General features: G+C 38.2%; 2 protein-coding genes across 2 annotated transcripts; both read right to left on the minus strand.

Moving 5' to 3' along the window:
• Positions 1–302: 302 nt before the first annotated feature.
• chata (choline O-acetyltransferase a) lies at positions 303–6,869 on the minus strand. The gene is made up of 15 exons (XM_067385298.1): positions 6,730–6,869; positions 6,344–6,458; positions 5,736–5,927; positions 5,514–5,632; positions 4,809–4,862; positions 4,549–4,729; positions 3,918–4,095; positions 3,539–3,708; positions 3,360–3,460; positions 2,946–3,074; positions 1,617–1,739; positions 1,398–1,536; positions 1,191–1,253; positions 919–1,056; positions 303–777 (listed from the first exon to the last, which is right to left on the minus strand). Exons 2-15 carry the CDS (start codon positions 6,389–6,391, stop codon positions 505–507), a joined length of 1,908 nt encoding a protein of 635 aa, XP_067241399.1. The 5' UTR covers positions 6,392–6,458; positions 6,730–6,869; the 3' UTR covers positions 303–504.
• A 1,310-nt stretch (positions 6,870–8,179) lies between these two features.
• Positions 8,180–10,090, minus strand: slc18a3a (solute carrier family 18 member 3a). Its single transcript, XM_067385299.1, has one exon. The coding sequence runs from the start codon at positions 9,719–9,721 to the stop codon at positions 8,180–8,182; it is 1,542 nt and encodes a 513-aa protein (XP_067241400.1). The 5' UTR covers positions 9,722–10,090.
• Positions 10,091–19,907: the final 9,817 nt, after the last annotated feature.

Here is a 19,907-nt window from a genome sequence, read left to right on the forward strand (position 1 = left end):
ATATGACAAGATGATGACAGATGACAAAAACCTTGTTGTGTAGTGTGAGCACCACAGCAATTCAGGTAGTCATACAGTCATGTAGTGTGAGCTTGTCCTTAGACAGACTAAAAAACTGGGTAGGATTCTTGGAGACAGACCAAGGCAGGGGCTACTGTGAATCTGAACTTCATTTGCTCATTTTTAATCTGTATGCTCTCATAGGCCAAATAATGCACAACACCTAAATAGATCTACTTAGCACTATTGTCAAGCGACTACAGCTCCATAGAATCACTATGCCACTTCTGTTGGTCATAATATGTGGCAATTTTTTTCCTCAAAAAGAGGAAATACCCAATGCCTACTTCAATACTTTTAGATATCAAATGTATTCACTAAATCAGTCCATGATCCTTGCTATATTTATGAGACTATGATTTTCTCCTGAAATGTTTACTCTTTGTACAGTCACATTGGTTTCTTCCTGCATCTTCCATGCGATTTAAACATTTTAGCTTTTTGCTATGACTTGCTTCCATTCTTCATTACCTTGGGAGTTCCCTCCATCCTTTCTGTGGAATCAGCTGGTTCAGTGTTGCATTTTTGGCATAGATCTTGCATTTCCTTCAGGCATCCCTCAAGATTCTTCACAAACAAATCTGAGCTGGTCTCAGCACTGTCACGGAAGCTTGACACACAGAAGATGATGTGGTCCGTCTGAGGATTGTAACAGGCTCCGTAGCCGTTAGGGACAACAGGACCATAGCAGCAGAACATCTCCTCAGTGGTAGGAACCTATGCAAAGACAAGCGTGTTTTGTTTTGTTTTTTTTCAGAAGAGATTGGTGATCTAGTGCTAATGTTTTTCTAAAACTATTAAAATGAAGATGCATCAAAAATCCATTTTAGGTCTATCTCTCATTATTTCAAAGTGAACCTGGCTTGTAGAGAGAATGAACTTGATGCTGGTGGTATAGGTTGTATCAGAAAACAGCTCTGGCTTTTCGAGTTTTAGCTCCTTGGCAATCTCTCGCAGCCCCAACAAGTGATTGTCTATTGCCATCCCAGTGATTGCCTGTTTCCAAATAGTGGAAAAGCAATGTTTTATTGTAGAGCAGACAGTATGACAATCACAGTTTGATAATCACAGTTAAACATGACTAACTGACAGATTGTGTAATTCAAATTCAGCCCATCTGTTTCACTTACTAGAATTGTATAATTGGTTTGGGCTTTAATGGCAGTCCAAAGCATCTCCATTTTCTCAGCATCCTAAATAAGTAAAGGAAGACAGGGGTTATTATTCCTTAAGCTATTCCTGTTTTGACAATCCACACAGCATTGACTACAAATGAGTTGACATTTGCATAAAATGCAGGGCAGTCTAAATGAAGTGCAGTGTACTAAATTACATACAGTGATTTTAGAGCTATTGGCCATAGCTTTCACAAATGCAAAGGCCTCAGGTGTGGAAGAGCGAATGTTGTCAACTCGTCCCTCTTGAAAGCGGCGTATGGATGCACTTTCATAGGTGGGCACTAGACGTCCATGACATCTGAATGCGAAGGGAAAAGACATAAATCTTCAGACACAAATCTTTACTTTAATATATCTTAAATTATAGAGAAGACTGACCTGTAAAATGCAAACTGGAGGGCAACTTGAACATAAGCATCAGGGCTCATTTTCTGTCTCTTGATGAACTCTTTGCCATAACCAGTGAATTTGTTGACATTCATGTCCAGATTTTTCACAAGTCTATGGGAATTAACAGTTTGAAATTCACTTATGCTCACCAAGGCTGCATTTATGTGAGGACAGAACAGTAATATTGTAAAATATTATTACAATTTAAAATGTTTTCTATATTTTAATATTTTAAAATGCAATTTATTACTGTGAGGGTTTCAGCAGCTTATGCAGCCTTCAGTGTCACATGATCCTTCAGAAATCATTCTGATATGCTGATTTGGTGCTCAAGAAACATTTCTTATTATTATCAATGTAGAAAACAGTTGTGCTGCTTAATATTGTCATGGAAACCATGCTACTTTTTTAAAAGGTTCTTTGATAGACAGTACAGAACAGCAACAACAACAAAAAGAAGAATAAAAAAAGAAAAGCATTTACTATATTTGAAATGGAAATCTTTGTAACATTATAAATGTCTACTGTCAATTTTGATCAATTTAATGCATCCTAAATAAATGCGTTAATTTCTTTCAGACTAAAAATCTTACTGGCCCCCATACTTTTAAACGATAGAGTATGTACCCTAATGGAAAATAAATATACTAAAATGTTTTTGAAACACATTTATTTCATGCTAAGTATACATTTACGTATCAGTACTTAATAAAAAATACCTTTTGGTAGCAGTAGTACTTTTGATATACTAAACTGGTATGCTTAAAGTCTGCTAAATTGGAACAACTAATTTTGTACTTAATGCGCTTTAATTGTGAGGAAGTAGTGCTGAGGTCCAACTAAAGATATACTGAAGTATATTTGTGCTAAAGTGGATCTATTGCAAGTATACTTTAGTTACTTTAATATCTTTAGTTACTTTATATCTTGCATTTAAAGACAGATTTTATTCAAAGACCATACAGTCCTTATCAATAGTGACATTAAAACACATTTTAGGCTTAATATTAATGTGCATTGTGCAATAAAGAAATGCTCCAAATAAAGTTTAATTATAATTTTTATCAATAAGTCTCAAGCGATATGTCAGTAGATTTAAACTATATTTAGTATGAAATAAATGTATATTACTTTTTTACTAGGGTAAGAAACAAAAGATGCTAAAACATTTATTTATATTATAAGTGAAAAAAAAATCACTTGTGATACTCTGGAATAATAGGGTAAAGATTAGTGTAATTAATAAATGGCAAGCTATCAGAATGATATCTGTTAGATTGTATAGAACACACTACCATGGTGTATCACCTGACTTACCTCTGTAATTTATCTGCTGAGGACGTGAGCAGCGTTTGGATATCTGGCGAGCATTTCCAGCGCAGTCGTCTGGGGGCAGGAAGCTCACTCATGCTGGCTGCTCTCACCAGTTTAGAAGGGCTTCCTCTCCTGTGAGAGAAACAATCTTACAGTCCATCACATCGCGTCTTCACTAGCTTAGTTGCTATTCTCAGGCTGTGTGGGTATATATCTCAAGTCGTGTCATTAGAGCTTTGAGTCTTTGGCAAATTCATAAATGCAACTACTGTGCTAGTGAGAATAAGCATAAAGATATTACAGATTCTTTCAGAAGTGAATGTACTCATTGAATTTGCCAGACCAACAGTGCATTCTGGGTAATCAAAGAGATACTTTGAAATTAATTTCTATCAATAAAACAATAATTTGGCTTACATGTATCTTAGTAGATACTCTGAACATTGCACCAGCACTATTCCCTCAAAAGGGGAGTGTTCACATACAACGCCGCAGCATCCGTCTGCACCTATCACAAACTGAAATCATTACAGCGGTTTAATTTTAGAATTCATCTTCTTAGTCAATTTAGATCCAGCTGTGTTTTTTTTTTCTACCTGCATGGGCTTGTCGTACCAGCGGTTGCCCCCGTTTTTTTCCATGCCCCCTCCATGGAGCATCAGCGAAGCTCGGTTAGTATCAGTCAGTTCAATGCCAGACGGCTCGTCCAAACACACCAGACACAGACAGCGTTCAATCATGTCTAGAGAGTCCCTGTTGGTAGAATCTGCACCAGATTGAGAAGTATTACATTTTATATTTTGTCAATTCCATTAACCTGGACAGAATTTTTTGTTTTATCAGGGGAATTTTTAGTTGAGTTTATCTGGAAAAGCAGCTGTCTCACAAGTTGTTTTGTTTCTTCATGTTTGGATGTCAAATTGCAGGTCTAGTAACAGATACAGCTTGTATAGTTGAGGATAAATGATGTCTGACCTTTGATCAGTACGCTGCGAGCCTCGGCCCACTGAGTTCTGCCATCTGATGTGAGCAGACCGATAGGAGGCAGACACTCTTCTTCATTGTCTGCCATCTTTCTGATTCGCTCCAGCTGAGTGTAAAGGTCTTTTTCGTTCAGTCGACGAAAGTTTATCACCACGTCGAGAACAAAAAACTGCAAACATATAGCATGCATGACAGAAAACATCATCAAATCTTTGTCTTTACAAATGATTTTTTGAGACAAACTTTAACATGTCTAGAAAGAAAAGCATAACCATATATATATATATATATATATATATACAGTCTATATATATATATCAGTATATATATGGAGACTTCAGATGCAATAGCCTTTAAGTGCCATCTGAAATTTTCTTCTAAAATGAGCTTTTTTATCAAGCTCGTATGTTTATGTTCAGTTATTTCACTTTAATGGCAATGGAAATGACCTATTAATTGCCATTAAAGTGAAATTACTGAACCTAAACGTACGAGCTTGATAAAAATGCTCATTTTAGAAGAAAATTTAAGATGGCACTTAAAGGCTTTAGCATCTAAAGTGTTCATATATATATATATAACTATCAGATTTAGATTCAGTACCAGGTGAAGTAATACCTACCTGATTCTTACAAGCCACTATTATATGTTCAGGCTCAGGCATAACCGTGCTCTTCTGAGCCACTAAAGTGTCAGTTTTTGGCCCTGGCAGACGGTAGGAGGTGAAGACTTTGTTGTACTGATCCATACACAGGGGTGTCCCGGCCAGCTGCCCTCGAGCGTAGTCTACAGGGAGGGCACGTCTGCAACAAGCAGCATATGTCCATGTTCACAATACTAGAAGTTAATGTGATTACATGTGAAACAAGGAGTAAAACTTACCCATCAATAAGAGATTTATACTCTAATATGCCAGAAATGAGATGGGCAGCAAATCTGTTGAGAAAAAAAATCTGCAAGAGTTTATAAATACACTACCGTTTAAAAGATATGTTTTTTTTTTTTTGTTTTTTGTTTTTTGTAAAGAAGTAATGTGAAACTTTCACTTTTGATTAATGCATATAACTGAATACAAGCATTAATTTCTTAAAAGAAAAAGTAGTTTATTGACAAAATCATTGGTTTAATTATATATTCTCTAAGACTAATTCTAGACTGTTGCTTACCGTTATGAAACTACTTATATTTTAAGACAAAATGTAGAAACAATAAATAGGAAACATAATAGAAATGTCCATTATTGTTTCCTTCACACTTCCACTTTAGGGCTGAAATAAACAGGTACACTTTTACACGCTTACTAATCTGCAGATTAAACTATGCTGAATGAGAAATCAAATTTTAGTTAATGAGCCCCTCAATTACAGCCATATGGAGCTACGCAGTTGATGAATGAGATCATGCAGTTTACAGACCTGACAGCTTTGCACAATTCTAATGCGTATACACTATCCTTAACTTATGTAGACATTGCTTTTCCATTTAAATAAACTGATATCAATGAAGACATGCAGTGGGTTCATTTCCATCTCAGTTCATAGGAATAAAAATTGCCCCTGCTATATATCCTGCTATATAGTCTTGTACCTGAGGACGTCACTTTGACACCTGAAGTTCTGCTTAGGAAAGACCATTACAGGACTGGAGTTGACAGGTAGTGCAAATCTGTTGCTCAGATACATGTCTTCGAGCCAGTAGTCATACACCTTAGACGATGATCAAGAGATAAATAACTTTAAAACAGTATTTACAGAATGTGCCTAGCATTGCTTACAGCAAAGTCACATTTTTTCTTAGTGCAGTCCTTACCCAGTTGGCCTTAAGATTGCTTCTCTCCAGCAACTTTTTCTGAAGAATTTCTCCCGTTCCACCAGGTGCTCCAAATTTCTCTACAATAGCCTTTGTTTTTCTGAACTGCTCCTCTGGTATGAGGTGACTCATGCACTTCAGGTACATGTCCAGTGTTTGCTGCAAAGGGGGCACTGGGAGCTTCGGAAGGCCCTAAATTGAGATCATGATCAGAGCTTTAATGCAATTCATTCATTTACGTTTGAACGTCAGGGACAGCTTCTGCTTAAGTAGCATTTGTTTTCTTGATCTTATGGTATTTGTTCTTAAGCTAATGAGTCTCTTGTCTAATTAGCCTTGATATAGAGTCCTAGTAAATCTTACATGCGCCAAGTGATCCCTGTCAAGTATTATATTTAAATAATTTTGCCCTGTGTACAACAAGATCACTTCTGCTATAATTGCATGTATAAAACAATATGATCATTTATGTTTTGAATATTATCAACATTGTAGATTTCCATGTCTGTTTGTAATAATAGTTAAAAGATCATGTGTGGAAGACATTTAGCCATTAAGCCACATAATACAAACATTTTTACATAGTGATGTATTAGTATTTTGCTTACACTTGGATCTCCCGTGTCTCTTGCTTGTTCCCTTTTCAAAACAGGCATCCTCAAAGTTATAGAATTCAGTGAAGAAAGATGAAAATCCGCTCACTGACACTTTTCCCAGTTCCCTCTGGAACCGATATACAGGTATGAGTGAAAGATTGCATTACAAATAGTTTTCAATATCCATAAAATACCAAAAACTGCTCATCAGCCACATTAGACAAGGCTATAGCAAGCTTAAAATATCCCAAATTAAATATGAATTTTAATATTAAATACGTTCCTCATGGATCTAAATGAAGTAGAAAGTCTTTTTATACAGCTTTTTAGCGGCATATATATATATAAAAAAAACGTTCTTCTACATTCTTAAAAGTGTCAATTTAAACAATACTCACCAAAATGTCTTACTCTTTGTCGAGCCCTCCGGGTGTCTCAAAGGGTTTATCCAGATTCATAGTCCCGGCGTATTTTATTAAGAGGAAAGTGCCGTTAATGGTGTCTGTTAACTTGTTTCAGGCGGCATACTTTGCGTCCCATTCATTGCAAGTCAGGAGCTTCTTAGGATGCTCTTTGGGAAGGATGCTGAAGGAGCGTTACCTTTCTCAGGCTCCTCCCACTAAACTCCATTCGCTCGATGCCGCATCTGCCAGCCCACCTCATACTTACTTTAAGTTAAGTCCTTGAAAGAAATTTATGACCACCTTTCAGAATCTCGGAGAAGGAAAAATAATGTCCGTACGCGAACGCGCTCGATAATTTAATTAAAACGAAAAGTGGAAAGTCTTATTATAGACCATCTTGCACCATAAGCAATCGTTTTTTCTTCTTCTTTTAGATAAATAGCTACGATTTACTTCTGTTTTGAGAAAAAATAAAAACCTCGTGTACATGTTCTTTCCCTGTTTTGGTTAATCGCGTTATAGCCTATTTATAAATCAATTTTGGGGGTGGAAAGAATTGAAAGATTTTTTTTAAACACAGCCTTTTCATTATATATAGTGTAGTAGCTATTTATATATAATGATGTCCTGTTCATACGTGTTATGTCAGCATATGTTTTCGTTTCTTTTTCGTGTTTTTTGCTCTTTCACTGTACTAAAAAAATAAACGCAAAAGTATAGACTATTTTTTTTTTCTGTTTTCTAACTGTCACTAATAAATCATTGTCTTTTGTAAAAACAAAACAAAAAAAGAAATCAATTTAAATTTCGATGTGGATATGTATCTCTTCAAAGCTTGAGCGTGTAGCTGCGTGCTGTATGAAAGGAGTCACAGAGGCGCGCACACAAGGCGTGTCACAGATTTTCCTTTAATTATGTACATTTTGATATGCACATATGTACACCATTATATTCCATAATATACAGTAACGCATTCCAGAAATACACCCTAAACATTTAATACTTGAAACAGACACCGAAAAGGCAGGATTCACACCAGTTCCATCATTTTTTCTATGAAGGTGTCAGGTGAAATTTTGCATATTATTTGTAACAGCACAAATTCGGCGGAATAACTTCAACGAAAAGGCCCATTTAATACGTACACACGCGTCTTCATATTTAATATGTTTGCACCATATTTATATCCCTGAATACAACTTAATACAGCGGAATACTATACAGTGAAATTATATATATTTTTCTTTTTTTTTTTTTTTTCTTGTATTGGAGAAAATATCATTTCAGTAAATTGAATAAATCATTTTTAAGATTGTATGCCGTTCACCAATAGTTTTCCTCCGGACAATGAGTAACATGTAAATGAGTGAATGAAAAACATTTATATTCAGCAGAGGTTTTAAACAGGATTGTAACAGATGAACTACAGGACAGACGACTCAGACTATATGTATTCTGGCTCAGACGTCTCTTCTTCAGAGAATGACTTTGATTGTCCAGCAAATTTCCCGTTCTCGTCGACGGGCACACAGTTACCGGATGAACTGTAGCCGTGCTTCTTTCTTTGGCGTTCCTCCATTCTGATAGTGTCGTACAGACCTGTGGCTCCCTCATCCAGTAACATGTTTCTCTCAGAGTGAGATGGTTTCATTAAGCACACGTTGCGCAGGAAGAGCAGGGCTGGTGCGTAAAGCACGTTCGCCAGACCCATGCCCAGATTAAGTTGCACAAAACCTAAATCGTGCACTATTTTACCGGCCACGATGGGGCCCAGCGCGTAGGCAACACAGTAGGAGATGTCTGCAATAGCGTATACGCTACCATACACAGACACGTGACGGATGTCTACGAGAAAAGCGAGTGTGGGTAATAAAGCTGTGTCTACCAGTGCAATACCGAAACAAATGCCACACAGGGGGATTATCAGCTGCTCAAAGTTTTTGCAAGCCGGCACAACACAAGAGCTGGCGCCAATGATAACCATGCCCAGTGCCCCGTAAAACCACTGCAAGTGTGGATACTGTGCTGCCAGCTTGACAGTGAGATAAACACCTAATATGTGAGGGAAAAAGGCAGGTAGCCAGGTGAGCCCAATCTCCCACTGAGATGAATCCATGGTCTCCTCCATCCAGTTAGCGATGGTGGGCTCCAGAAAAGCAAGGGGGATGTTACATGTGGTCAAAGCTCCTGCCACGACTGCTATGTAGGGATCAATCATTAGTTTGTAAATTGGGGTGCCAACCGGCATATTCTCTCTAGTCCTGCTGGAAAAGGGCTTGAGGACAGTCAGACACAGTATACCATCTGCCAAACATATACAGGCGAGCACAATGAACGGGACGCGCTTGCCCGCGAACTCGTACAGAACCCCTCCGAACGGGGGCGCCGCCAGGCTTCCGAACGAGATGAACGCGAGGGCAATGCCCAGCGCGCGACTTCTCTCTGCCTCCTCCGTGTACTTGTCTGCGATCATGGCAATTCCTGAAGTGTCTGCGAACGCCGAGCCGAGCCCTTGCAGGCTGCGCGCGACGAACAGAGTCGCGTAGTTCTCTGCGAAGGCAAAAATGCACGTTGAGACAAACATGATACTGAGTCCAATTAAAAGTGGGATGTCGTAGCCGACTCGGTCTATGAAAGTTCCGGTCAAAGGATTGACAATGAGCTGCAGAATGGCTTTCGAGGCGAAAAGCACGCCGATCTGCAAGTCAAAGTTCTCGTTTTGCGTGCTGTTGAATGAAGAATTACTCGTTACGTGCGCCTGCTCTGATTCGCTTTCTAAGCGCGCTAAATAATCTGGCACAATTGGCACGATGACCATGTAAAGCATATTGTCTAGCAGAAGTGCCACACATACAATGACTAGAATAATCCTTCTTTGTCGCTCGGGGTCCTGCATCGCAGTTCCTAACTGTTTAGTTCTTTCCCCCATCTCTGATAGTTTAACGGCGGCGGTTTGCGCCAAGCCACCCGATTCCTCCGTAGCCATGATCCACACTTTGGTCGGTTTAAGAAAAGGGCTCTAAATCTCTTCTACACTGTGCTTTTCTTCCACAGAAAGTCCTCGCACGTTGGGCTGTCCAGCACTCCTTGAATAGTGAAGCCTTGGCGCGCGGACCAACTTTTTCCTGCTTTACCTTGCAGTCCTTCGTTGCGCGTGCATTTCCTCTCTCGCGACTGCTGTCAGGCAGTGTTGTTTCATCGTATTCGGGTGAGGACGCTGAAGTCAAAAACTCACAGTCAGGTCAAAAATGCGCCTTCTTGTTTTTTTCACTTATTTACACTGGCATTGTAGTTGAACGCGCGGAGCCCGAATAATCATGAATAGATGAATTCACCTGTAGCGCAATGTCATCATTTCTCCTCAGCTGTCTTCTTATTGATGCCACCCAATGCAGATGCGCTTACATGTTGATTCCTTTGGAATCGCTCTTCTTTTTTTCCCAAGGATGTGACGCACTGTTTGCTACCCCCTCGAGTGGTTCCCCAACCAGCTGGGTCTTTTATGCTCATTTAACACGTCAAGCCCCTACCCAGTAACGCCAAGTTGTGCTTTGCTTTATAACTTCCAAATATTGAGCGAGCTTCTGTAACTGCTTAGGACCACAAACCTTAAGTCACCGAGCTCGGCAGATATGCTGACTGCGAAGAAGCCTGCAAGTATTAAAGTTGCTCAGTAAGAATTCACTCACTCGCCCGCAGAGAAGTTATTGATCGCCGCCATACGTTTTCATTTGTTTTCATAAACAGACGTTGGAAAGTTAGATGCTAATAAAGAGTGCTCCGTGCTAGTTCATTTTTTTTAAGACAAATTATTCTTCGACCGTGATTGCTCTCATTTCAAATGTTTTTTTTTTTTTTTAGGATTTCTGTTCGACAGAAAGGGAGAAAGAAAAATTGAAATTCACATAATGTGTAATCTACCCCCTCATCTAAGTGGAATAATTGTCGTGGAATTAAATCATGCAAGGTTTAATTTGTTTGATCACATGCTTTTTATGATTAGGAACCTCATTGTGTATAAACAAATAACGAACATTTCCTATATTTTTAACATCATTATAGGGGAAATTGTGTTTTGTTTACACCGTAGTTTTTTTTTAATCGTTTAATATATATTTTTATATATATTGTATAAAAATCAGTGTGTAACTGCAGCGCATTGAATTTCAGCACCACATCTGGTTGGACAGCTCCTCATCCTTTAAAGCAAAGATTGATCAACTGTGAACTGTGACGATTTGTCCAAGCTTTCAAGGTAGCAATGACAGGAATAAGTATTGTCATTTTTAAATATTGGTTTTTCCTTGCAGTTGACTGACAGGGGTGTTATGTTTGTTCTTGTTAACGTAGGACATGAACAGTGATTTTAGTGATGTAACGCCATCTGCTGTGCAAACCCGATATCGACCTCAGTTTAGCGTTTTCTGCCTGGTGAAGAATAATAATTGTGTGTTCATGACATCTGGTGGTTTGTTTGATGTATTGCAACGGGTCAAACTTGGATTAATTTGCTAAATAGTGATTTGACGTGCTGTCTATTTGTTCATCACAGACACATTATTGATGGTTGATGGCTTGTGACACAAATTTTATTTTTTAATTAGGTTAAAAACTGAAAATCATAGACAGAATAGCAAAACAAACAAAAAACTGTAAGACTTGGAGATAGGCCTACTATTGTTCTTGTTAGACAATATTATAGCCTAATATACAGTAAGAATGATACCTAAATATGACTTAACAGGCCTACCGTTTGTATGTGACAAGAAGTGATATTAGCTAAACTTTGTAATATCAGATATGTCCCATAAAAATACAAAATTGGTACAGAACATATTTATAGATAGTGCTGGGACAATAAATCGATTCTGAGATTTTCCGAATGCATTTTAACTGCACAAAAGAGCGCTTGTGCATTCGGCACCTCAGAATGCTTTTAAGACACAAGATTAATGTAAACAGCCCTCTGCAAACACCCTTGTAATTCGCTTTAACTTTTTCAAATTTTATGAATGATTATTTTATAGAAGATTCAAGTAGTGTGTGTAAGGAATTGGAAGCAAGCAGAGTAAGTGTGTGCCATCTGCTGTTAAAAAAATGATCAGAATCGATTCGAGAGAGAATCTCGATGCATTCAGAAAATCTCAGAATTGATCCAGAATCATTTCTATCGATTTATTGTCCCTCTATTTATAGACCTTATGTAGCCACGCCCCTTTTAAGCTCTGCGCTTTTTGTGTTGTGTCTTCCGGTTTGTATTTCCACAGCATGAAGGTAAGATCTTACAGATTTACGATGAACCGCTCGGATTCTTCACGGTCTACTGACATTTGTTATAACATCCGTTCAAATATTACAACTCTCTTGACACTTTCATTTAACTCTACAGTAAGTGAATTCAGTTCACCAGCTAATTACTCTTCAACAGCGATGCCATAGAAATATACGGAGCTACCACAAAAACGGAAGTTCAAAGACAAAATTCTAAAGATGGCTGCATGCTTGTTTTTCTGGCGCATAAGGTATGTACCATATACATGTTTGCGTTGAAACAAATAAAGGGGAATAAGTAGCACACAAACCAACAGTAAAGTAATTAAATAATGCTATAACTTTTACCACAAGATGGCCATAGTAGCGCATGCAATCGCAACAGTGTTTAATGTACAAAAGGGGAGACCGGGGATGAAAGTAACACCTTTTGTTTGAGCATCGGTAACTCAGTGGTTGTTTTTGCTAGATCTCTCAAAATTTGATACATGGTAGCAGTGTTGCCAGATTGGAAATGTCCAATTATCGTACCAGAAGCTCAAAATTATCGTATTTGGAAGAAAATTATCGTACACGACTTTTTTGTATAGGTAAATGAACTAAATTAATAACTAATTATTTTTACAACAGAAAGAATCAATACTGAACTAACTTAAGCTGGACAATCACACTATTTTTGCTGCTGTACAGCCAAAATTATGTTCTCTCTATCTCTGTAAAGCTATACTTTGACACAATCTGCATTGTAAAAAGAGCTGTATAAATAAAGGTGACATGAGAGTCAAATGTACATAATACAGCTATTTATCTATAGACCAACAACTTTTTGACATGAACTGTAAATTACCACAATACATAAATAATTATTAGGCGTGCCTTAGTGGGAAACAACTGACCTAAGCGCCGCTGCAGAAACGTTAACTTGGCCTGCGTCTCAATGTGCATACTATCCATCCTAAATAGTATATAGCATTTTCAATACTATTTCGGGCGGATAGGGTGGACAGTATGCACATTGAGATGCAGGGCTGAGCTCGTGAGAGAGATTCATTCTCCACAATGATTGGCCGAGAACACGTAACAAGAGATGAGATGGAAGACGTGCCTAACAAAGTTCAAGTTAGGATCCACACAGCTAGATCAATGAGCCGATTATAACGACCATCATTTTAAGTGTCACAAAATACTGAAATTATCGTACATTATGGGATTTTTTCATTATTGATCGTACATCGTACAGAGGTCAAAATTATCGTACAAATACGATAATTATCGTACGTCTGGCAACACTGCATGGTAGCCACATTTGTCTACTACAAATATAACTTACTTGGACGTTTACTACACAATCACAGATTATGTGAGTTCATGTCAAACACAAAGAGTTTCACCACTACTAGGATGAGTTGTACCACTAGTTGGGGATAGATAGATCTTATTTGCTGAAATAAGATCCACACAATCTAAATTTATGCGAGGCTGTTCTTTAAGAACAAAGAATAATCAGTTTTGAAATAAGTGAACAATATAAAGTGACAAAAAAACATTGTATCATATTTCTTTTATTACTTAAAATTTAGCACAAAACCATTGTTTGTGTGTCTGTACTGTATTCCTGTCACATAATGGTTCATTCACTGGCTATGTTTCCATCCACCTATTTTTATGTTAATTTTGGGTTGTCACATAAAAAACGCAATATTTTTATTCGGTAAGAAGACATGCGCAAAAACTATGATGGAAACCCATTAATGTAAACACCACAAAAATCCCTCAAAAACAAACAAACAAACAAAAATCATGTGACCTTGCCTTAGTAGTGGATGTGATTGATATCTGGATTTATTGGAATCTTCATGAGGGTTGGTTGTAATATTTTTAATGAACTTTTACAACAATCCCCACCCCAAAGACCCATAACATCAAATTAGACTAGAGCAGTGGTTCCCAAACTGGGGTACGTGTACCCCTGGGGGTACGTGAGGTGACAAAAGGGGGTAGGGTATGGAGTCAAATTAATGCCTTAAAGTTTTGCACAAAAATAAAGTTTTGCAAAACGCAAAAAAGAATTGAGCAATAAAAAAATGTTTTGCAAACAAAAATAAAGAATTGCAAAGGAAAAATAAAGTATTGAGCGGAAAAAATAAGATTTGCAAAAAAAAATAATAAATTGCAAAATAAAATAAACTAGTGCAAAAATAAAAATATAATAAATTACAAAAATCAATTACAGCTGTAATCCTATTTTATCTTTGCCACATATTTTTTTATGCTCAAACCTACTAAATCATTTGCAACGCTCATTTTATTATGCGTTTCAGTCAAGCGTGCGCTCACGACACCCGTTTTCTTTACTGCGGTCAAGCCAGCCGCCACCCAGAAATGAGCGGTCAATCTAGCCGCCCCTATATTTCGCGGTCCGCGCATACACTTGGTATTACGGTAAGACTGTCTGTGAACCGATCTGAACGTGATTTCACATTCATTCATTTATTCAGTCAGTCAGTCAGTCAGTCAATAAAAATAACAAAAAAAAAAATTGTTTTGCTCATATTTTCAGAAATTCATAAAAAATAAAATCCTAGTCTCCACAGACTAATTTCACCTCAGCTGGAGAGGACACATTCTCACAGTGTCAACTGCACCGTTTCAAGACATTCTGATGTTGCATTCCAAAATAAGAGCCCCTCAAAACTCATGTTTCTGCTGTTTTGCTCATATTTTCAGAAATTCATAAAAAATAAAATCCTAGTTTCCACAGACTAATTTCACCTCAGCTGGAGAGGACACCTTCTCTCAGTGTCCACTGCACCGTTTCAAGACATTCTGATGTTGCATTCCAAAATAAGAGCCCCCCAAAACTCATGTTTCTGCAGTTTTGCTCATATTTTCAGAAATTCATAAAAAATAAAATCCTAGTTTCCACAGACCAATTTCAACTCAGCTGAAGAGGACACCTTCTCTCAGTGTCCACTGCACCGTTTCAAGACATTCTGATGTTGCATTCCAAAATAAGAGACCCCAAAACTCATGTTTCTGCTGTTTTGCTCATATTTTCAGAAATTCATAAAAAATAAAATCCTAGTCTCCACAGACTAATTTCACCTCAGCTGGAGAGGACACATTCTCACAGTGTCAACTGCACCGTTTCAAGACATTCAGATGTTGCATTCCAAAATAAGAGCCCCCAAAACTCATGTTTCTTCTGTTTTGCTCATATTTTCAGAAATTCATAAAAAATAAAATCCTAGTTTCCACAGACTAATTTCACCTCAGATGGACAGTTCACCTTGTCACAGTGTCAACTGCACCGTTTCAAGACATTCAGATGTTGCATTCCAAAATAAGAGACCCCAAAACTCATGTTTCTGCTGTTTTGCTCATATTTTCAGAAATTCATAAAAAATAAAATCCTAGTTTCCACAGACTTATTTCACCTCAGCTGGAGAGGACACATTCTCACAGTGTCAACTGCACCGTTTCAAGACATTCTGATGTTGCATTCCAAAATAAGAGCCCCTCAAAACTCATGTTTCTGCAGTTTTTCTCATATTTTCAGAAATTCATAAAAAATAAAATCCTAGTTTCCACAGACTAATTTCACCTCAGATGGACAGTTCACCTTGTCACAGTGTCAAATGCACAGTTTCAAAACATTCTGATGTTGCATTCCAAAATAAGAGCCCCTCAAAACTCATGTTTCTGCTGTTTTGCTCATATTTTCAGAAATTCATAAAAAATTAAATCCTAGTTTCCACAGACCAATTTCAACTCAGCTGGAGAGGACACCTTCTCACAGTGTCAACTGCGCCGTTTCAAGACATTCTGATGTTGCATTCCAAAATAAGAGCCCCCCAAAACTCATGTTTCTGCTGTTTTGCTCATATTTTCAGAAATTCATAAAAAATAAAATCCTAGTTTCCACAGACTAATTTCACCTCAGCTGGAGAGGACACATTCTCATAGTGTCAACTGCACCGTTTCAAGACATTCTGATGTTGCATTCCAAAATAAGAGCCCCTCAAAACTCATGTTTCTGCAGTTTTGCTCATATTTTCAGAAATTCATAAAAAATAAAATCCTAGTTTCCACAGACTAATTTCACCTCAGATGGACAGTTCACCTTGTCACAGTGTCAACTGCACCGTTTCAAAACATTCTGATGTTGCATTCCAAAATAAGAGCCCCTCAAAACTCATGTTTCTGCTGTTTTGCTCATATTTTCATATTTTCAGAAATTCATAAAAAATTAAATCCTAGTTTCCACAGACCAATTTCAACTCAGCTGGAGAGGACAGCTTCTCACAGTGTCAACTGCGCCGTTTCAAGACATTCTGATGTTGCATTCCAAAATAAGAGCCCCCCAAAACTCATGTTTCTGCTGTTTTGCTCATATTTTCAGAAATTCATAAAAAATAAAATCCTAGTTTCCACAGACTAATTTCACCTCAGGTGGAGAGGACACATTCTCACAGTGTCAACTGCACCTTTTCAGGACATTCTGATGTTGTATTCCAAAATAAGAGCCCCCCAAAACTCATGTTTCGGCTGTTTTGTCTATACATTCAGAAAATCATAAAAATAAAAGTTCTAGTTTCCACAAATCAATTGCACCTCAGCTGGAGAGAACACCTTCTCACAGTTTCAGCTACACTGTTTCAGGACATTATGATGTTGTATTCCAAAATAGGAGCCCCCCAAAATCTCATATATACACTTTGTCTATAGGATTTTATTTTTTATGAATTTCTGAAAATATGAGCAAAACAGCAGAAACATGAGTTTTGGGGGGCTCTTATTTTGGAATGCAACATCAGAATGTCTTGAAACGGTGCAGTTGACACTGTGAGAAGGTGTCCTCTCCAGCTGAGGTGAAACTGGTCTGTGGAAACTAGGATTTTATTTTTTATGAATTTCTGAAAATATGAGCAAAACTGCAGAAACATGAGATTTGGGGGGCTCTTATTTTGGAATGCCACATCAGAATGTCCTGAAACTGTGTAGTTGACACCGTGACAAGGTGTACTGTCCACCTGAGGTGAATTTGGTTTGTGGAAACTAGGACTTTTATTTTTATGATTTTCTGAATGTATAGACAAAACAGCGCATAGATATGAAGTTTGGGGGGCTTTTATTTTGGGACACAACATCAGAATGTCCTGAAACGATGTAGGTGACACTATGAGAAGGTGTATTCTCCATCTTAGGTAAATTTGTTTTGTGGAAACTAGGACTTTTATTTTTATGATTTTCTGAACGTATAGTCAAAACACCGCATAGATATGAAGTTTGGGGGGGCTCTTATTTTGGAATGCAACATCAGAATGTCTTGAAACGGTGCAGTTGACACTGTGACAAGGTGAACTGTCCATCTGAGGTGAAATTAGTCTGTGGAAACTAGGATTTTATTTTTTATGAATTTCTGAAAATATGAGCAAAACAGCAGAAACATGAGTTTTGGAGGGCTCTTATTTTGGAATGCAACATCAGAATGTCTTGAAACGGTGCAGTTGACACTGTGAGAAGGTGTCCTCTCCAGCTGAGGTGAAATTATTCTGTGGAAACTAGGATTTTATTTTTTATGAATTTCTGAAAATATGAGCAAAACAGCAGAAACATGAGTTTTGGGGGGCTCTTATTTTGGAATGCAACATCAGAATGTCTTGAAACGGTGCAGTTGACACTGTGAGAAGGTGTCCTCTCCACCTGAGGTGAAATTATTCTGTGGAAACTAGGATTTTATTTTTTATGAATTTCTGAAAATATGAGCAAAACAGCAGAAACATGAGTTTTGGGGGGCTCTTATTTTGGAATGCAACATCAGAATGTCTTGAAACGGTGCAGTTGACACTGTGAGAAGGTGTCCTCTCCACCTGAGGTGAAATTATTCTGTGGAAACTAGGATTTTATTTTTTATGAATTTCTGAAAATATGAAAATATGAGCAAAACAGCACAAACATGAGTTTTGGGGGGGCTCTTATTTTGGAATCCAACATCAGAATATCCTGCTGAAACGGTGCCGTTAACACTGTGATAAGGTGTCCTCTCCACACGAGGTAAAATAGTTCTGTGAAATGTATTCAGTTTCACAATGTATGGACAAAACAGCGTATGAGTGTTGGAGGGCTTTAATTTTGGAATTCAGCAGCATACAATGTCAGGCTTTGAGGTTTACTATCATTTTCAGGTGAAATTGAGCTGTGAAATATTTTTTTTTAGTTATATTTATTGACTGACTGACTGACTGACTGAATAAATGAATGAATGTGAAATCACGTTCAGATCGGTTCACAGACAGTCTTACCGTAATACCAAGTGTATGCGCGGACCGCGAAATATAGGGGCGGCTAGATTGACCGCTCATTTCTGGGTGGCGGCTGGCTTGACCGCAGTTTTTCTTTTGCGCTGCAGTTTTCTGTGCGGATCTCTTTATGGCACTGGTTTGACGTGGGGGTGGAGTCAAGAAACGGGGGCACGCCCCCGCGAAATGCATTGGAGGGGAACGTAATCGGCGACAGGTGAAATAATTCTTTGACATGGTGAAAAATAATGAATGGTTTGTTTTTGTTGGTTTGTTTAGCATATGTTGTCGCCGATTACGACCCCCTCCAATGCATTTCTTATAGTAATATGACCCGTTTCGCTCTGTCTCACTGCCTGTATCCACTTTTGTGTCCTTAAACATTCGTTTTTTGGGGTCGACAGCTTATAAAAACTTATTTCTGGGTTTTTTAGCTTGTTAGCTGTACACCTTGTCACACAACACCTTTTAGGCATTGTTCTGTTTTTTGTAATGTGTCAGAAAAGACAAGAAGGCAGCCTGGAGACGGTTGGATTGTTTTTCCCCCGGTGGGCGTGGTTTTCAGATTATAATAAATGCGCTCTGTCTCTATGCTTGCCTGCGTCTCAATGTGCATACTATCCATCCTAAATAGTATGTGACACTAGTACTATTCAATACTATTTAGGGCGGATAGGGTGGATAGTATGCACATTGGGATGCAGGACTTGATCTGTTCTGTTCCGATCTGCGTTTCCTGCCGATGACGTGTTTCGCGGAGGCGTGCCCCCGTTTCTTGACTCCACCCCCACGTCAAACCAGTGCCATAAAGAGAACCGCACAGAAAAGTGCAGCGCAAAAGAAAACCAGTATCGTGAGCGCACGCTTGACTGAAACGCAGAATAAAATGAGCGTTGCAAATGATTTAGTAGGTTTGAGCATGAAAAATTAGCCTGACTAAGTCAGACTTCCTACTTCCGCTCAATTTCATTTCGCTTCTGTACTCAGTCTGAGACAGCGTCAGAGCTTTCTGTTTACCACCGGTCTGGAAACAGCCGGGCCAATCAACGAACAGAGGGCGGGCTGAGAGCCGTGACGTAGATGCTAAGCGCCGAGTTTTACATTGTAGGTTAGAGAAATTGAAAACCGAAACGACCGCGGAAATGGGAAACGAGACACGGGATGCAATTCGCTCTGTTATGGAGAACATTCAACTCTTTTTCAAACTGAAGCCAGAACAAGAAGAGTGTTTGATAAACATTTGTTTTATCATGTGTTTACAACAGGTTTACAGTGGAAGTTCAATCATAGATTTGAGTTCGATGCATGATGTCTGTGCTTCGATGCGGCTGTACAGGCACATAACATACCTCATAACTAAACGTATCTGATTGGCTTACGGGTAACCAATGATTTTAAACTTCAGACAAGCGCCCCCTGGCGAGAGAGAAAACACTTCTCTATTATGCCATTCCAGACTCTGTCTACGAAGCAAAGTGAAGTAGCAGAGTCTGGTATTACCAGGCTAATGAAAAATATGTGGCAAAGATAAAATAGGATTACAGCTGTCATTGATTTTTGTAATTGATTATATTTTTATTTTTGCACTACATTATTTTA

The sequence above is a fragment of the Chanodichthys erythropterus genome, chromosome 5, assembly GCF_024489055.1.
Source record: "Chanodichthys erythropterus isolate Z2021 chromosome 5, ASM2448905v1, whole genome shotgun sequence".
Taxonomy (NCBI): Eukaryota; Metazoa; Chordata; class Actinopteri; order Cypriniformes; family Xenocyprididae; genus Chanodichthys; species Chanodichthys erythropterus.